General features: G+C 35.0%; 1 protein-coding gene across 1 annotated transcript; it reads right to left on the reverse strand.

Annotated features, from left to right (window-relative positions):
- Positions 1-463: 463 nt before the first annotated feature.
- On the reverse strand, positions 464-2,657 carry LOC128548793 (uncharacterized). The gene is made up of 2 exons (XM_053524267.1): positions 1,439-2,657; positions 464-492 (listed from the first exon to the last, which is right to left on the reverse strand). The coding sequence occupies exons 1-2, from the start codon at positions 2,655-2,657 to the stop codon at positions 464-466; spliced, it is 1,248 nt and encodes a 415-aa protein (XP_053380242.1).
- Positions 2,658-4,766: the final 2,109 nt, after the last annotated feature.

Here is a 4,766-nt window from a genome sequence, read left to right on the forward strand (position 1 = left end):
TTTTTAAAATAGCTTAGAAACAAAAACTCATATTCTGATGTTCATATTATGACAAAGAAACATATATTTTTTAGCTAAAATCTGGAGGTCAATGCCTTTAACAGTTTGAAAGATATAAATGTTACTTTTCGCTAAAATTCTACAGAAAATGCTATTTTGAAACTGCCAGTGTGTCATAGTTTCTCTTTCAATTTTCTAAAGTTATACACCATAAGAAAGCTTGTGATCTGAGCTTGTCAAAGATGTATAATTTGGTATATTTTCTTTTATCATTTGCATTGAAATGATTGTTAAACCTGACCAGGAACTTTTACATAGAAATTATGTAGAGAGATAAGCGGCCGGTATACTCGTAAATAATCGATAAAAGTAGTGCGGAAAAAGAACGGCGGCTTAATCTGCGCTCAGAGAAAACTGACAGTATTGGATTTTTGCAGTATCCAGAATACAGTTATAATAGGTTTCAACCGCTTCGCGGTTTCAGTCTAAAAACTGAAAAATATAAAGAAAAATAAACAGCGAGAATTTCATCTCAGAATTGAAACAATCAAAAAATTAAAAACTTTCATTAAAATACGATTAAAGACAAAATGCAGTCAAACGGCGGAAAAGGGAACCTTGAAGCAGTAATAAGGGGAGGTAATAAAACGGCAATAAAATATCAAAATGCTGGAAAATAGAGCCGATATATTCTTAACTTCTACAAAAGTTATTAATATTATTTTAAAGTTAGAAAATATATTAAAAACAATACTATACAGTGAAAATATTTAACCTGTAGGGATATTATGAAACAGTTAGTATATAAGACCCTATTAAATGTTACACGGTAACTGTAATCACACAGTAAACAATACGCTGGTGTTCATGCCAGATGGGTGCACGGTATTTAACCGGTGAATCCAGGACGTTTCACGTAATAACCTATCTAAATCATTATCAACAATGTCAATTGGTAAAAAACTGAAATCATCTAAATTGTGATGAGTACTGTTGAAATGGGCAGCCACACTGCTAGCATATGCTGGATCGCTGAAATTGTTGATGTCAAATTTATGACTGTTCATACGTTTAGAAACCTGTTGTCGTGTTTGACCCACATATTGCATGTTGCACTTTTTACAAGTTATGACATAAATGACATTTGATGATGTGCAGTCTGTATTAAATCTAAGTTTATACATAGAAGAATTAGAAGAACTAACGAATTCATCAGTTTCTACTATCTTGCTACAATGTGTACATCTAGGTCGGTAGCATTTGCTGGAACGGGCGCTGATGGGGGTAGGGGGCATTGCAGAATATCTAGACTTTACAAGGAAGACTTTAAGATTTTTACCACGTGTGTATGCTAACACGAGTCTAGAGGAATGCAACTGTTGGACTGAGACATTTGTCGATAGTTTAAATAAATCCCAGTATTTATGTATGATACTACCAATGTTAGGGAGGGAGGGATTATATTCAGTAACAAAAGGCACAATATCAACCTGATCAGAATTGTTATTGTATTTCAGAGCTTCGTCTTGTGTAACATTATGCATCTTGTTAAATGCAGCATCTATTACACTGTCTGGGTAATTTCTAGATTTGAAAAATTCACGTAGAGTGTCCAGAGATTTAGCAAATTGACTATCGTCAGATATAATACGACGATATCGCTTAGCCTGACTGTAGGGAACACCGTCTTTACAAGTCTTTGGATGATTAGAAGAGTAGAGAAGGTACTGATGGATGTTAGTATTTTTAACATGTACATTGGTGCATATGTTATTACTGGTATCTTTCGTAAGATCAACATCCAGGAATGACACATGTTTCGTTGAAATTTCATACGTGAATTTAATAGAGCTATGTAATTCATTAAGTGCTTTAACAAAGCTATTCAATTCGTCGAGTGAATGATCCCAGATCATGAAAACATCATCCAGAAACCGAAGCCACAATGTAGGTTTCAGCTGCTGGCTTTGTAAAAAGTCTTGCTCTAACTTACCCATGAACAATGATGCATAGGTAGGGGCGAACGGACTGCCCATGGCCGTCCCCATTGTTTGAATGTAATTATCACCATTGAACTGAAAATGGTTATTCTTAAGTGTAAGTTCAATAAGTTTACATATTCTTTCTACGGACAAACTAGTATCAGACAGACTCTTGTCCCTGTTTAAGAAAAATCTGCAGGCTTCAATACCCTCATCATGTGGAATGTTCGTATATAGAGAGGTTACATCCAAAGTCACCAAATAACTGTTGGATGATAAACTGCAGTTCTTAAGTTTTGAAAGGAAATCCGTAGTATCTTTGACATACGAATGTAATGATTGCATATGTGGTTGCAATACATAGTCTAGATATTTAGATCTGTTATCAGTAGGGGAATTGCATGCAGATACTATGGGCCTACCTGGATATCCTAATGGCAAAGAATTATCTTTACATTTATGTAGTTTGGGTAAAATGTAAAACTGGGGTATACGTATCTTTTCTGGAAAAGTGTCAAATTCCTCTTTCAAAAATTCTTCACATTCGGAAATTTCATCCATACATTCACATACATTACGTTTCACTGTTTCTGCAATATTGCTATCAAGTTTTTCGTAATACTTGTCACTGTTGAGATGTCTATGTACTTCCTGTTGATACTCATCAGTGTTCATTATCACAATATTTGCCGATTAGTCTGCCTTTTTTATTACAATATCTCTGTCATTCGCTAGAGAATGTAAACTAGACAGTTCTTCTTTTGTGATATTTGAATATCTCGACTGTTTTGATGACTGGAGTATTTCCTGGTGAATTGCCTCAAAATAGAAATCAAGATATTCATCACGACCTTGCTTCGGAATGAACGTTGACTGCTTTTTGTTGAAGAAAGTTTTTTCTTTATCTTTTTGGTCGTTATTGTTATTATCATTGAAAAAATATTCTTTCAGTCTCAAACGTCGACAGAATCTAAATGTTTCCTCTGCTAATTTAACTTTGTCGTGGCTTTTAAGCTTTGGTACAAAAGAAAGTCCCTTACCTAACAGGATATAGTCAGCATCGGATAATTTTCTTTTTGATAGATTAATTACCGTCGCCTTGCCTCTTTGAATGGCCGTTTTCCTCTTCTTGATTCTCCTCCATGCGTTCTTATTTTTGGCCCTGACGTAACGTCGGTTTGCCTTTCGACAACTATTTTGAGCAGTTTCGTTAGGTCTTGTAGCGTTTGATTCAGCTGATTCTGGGCTATTGTCGCCCCGTTCCGTGTGGCATCTGCATAAGTTGCTTTTGTGCCCGGGGCTCTTACGTTTTTTGAATTTCTATCTGTCGTAGGTTCTGGAGTTGCCGCTTCCGTAGTTTTTGGTGAACATTTCTTCTCAGCTGAAGACGATTCTTCAGTATTTCTATCTGAGGGCGGCTTCGGATCATTTTTTCTTGAGTTACGTGGTGCTGGTTTTGGTTTCTTTTTATTACTCTTTCTACGACGTGCCCTGCCTGATTTGTTTGATTCTGATGATTCAGATTCATTACTTTGCAGTGGTTGTGAAAGCACCTCACTTTCCTTTAATAGGATTGACAGCTTCTTTTCATGTCTCTCTTTAACAGTTTCTTTCTCTCTTTCTGTTTTGTCTGATATTTCAGTTTCAACATCGAACAATTGATCGTCTGAAAGTTGATTTCTCGCAATTTTCCTTTGTTCTTCGATTGTATTTGATAGGTCCAAGGCGTGACGCTGTTGGTCCTCCACGATTCTCTTCATGATATCTAGCGAAACCTTCCTAAGAAGGTTATCAACAGAAGTTTGGAGATCTTTAGAACCTGAGCTTGTGTTGATCTTCATTTTCAGTCGGAGACCCTTTGGAATTACTTCATTGTTTATGCACTTCTGCAGAAATTGTTCATGAAGACGACATTTCATCTGTTTTAATGCGACTTTTTGTAGGTTGTTGCGTGGATGCGTCATATTGGATGCAAAATCTTGGTTATATTTAGTTAATAGATCAGAAGGATTTAAAATTACCAAGACAACACATTCTTGACTAGTTTCGACCTTTATGTCTTCGTCAGAAATAACAACGTACAAAACAAACGACGTCACGTCCGTTTGGACGCGAACGTCAACGTGACAAAAAGCGCAAATATAGAATATATTTGTATTAATGTACATATAGATACGGATCATAATGATACGGCGGGTATTTATCGAAAACATATTTCTTCAATATGAAGCAGAGAAAAAATAATTTTTAATTTTTTGATTGTTTCTGTAATTATATATGTGTGGTTAGCTTTTAAACTAATGCTATTTTACTATTTATATAATTATAAGTAGATCTATCGTTAATTCTCGCTTATGCTTCACATGTATACTTCAAAATTTGTCATGTAGATATGTTGGGTTTTATTTTTTCTCTGCTTCATATTGAAGAAATATGTTTTCGATAAATACCCGCCGTATCCTTATGATCCGTATCTATATGTACATTAATACAAATATATTCTATATTTGTGCTTTTTGTCACGTTGACGTTCGCGTCCAAACGGACGTGACGTCGTTTGTTTTGTACGTTGTTATTTCTGACATAAAGGTCGAAACTAGTCAAGAATGTGTTGTCTTGGTAATTTTAAATCCTTCTGATCTATTATCTCAGAATTGAATAATTTAACAAGCTGTTTAAACGATGAAAGTAATCCATCTTCAATCGATACAAGTCTTTTACATTTTTCGAACATTATGCACAGTGTTTGCGCACCACATTTAAAAAAAAAAGATTATAAAAGCG

Source organism: Mercenaria mercenaria, chromosome 15, assembly GCF_021730395.1.
Source record: "Mercenaria mercenaria strain notata chromosome 15, MADL_Memer_1, whole genome shotgun sequence".
NCBI lineage: Eukaryota > Metazoa > Mollusca > Bivalvia > Venerida > Veneridae > Mercenaria > Mercenaria mercenaria.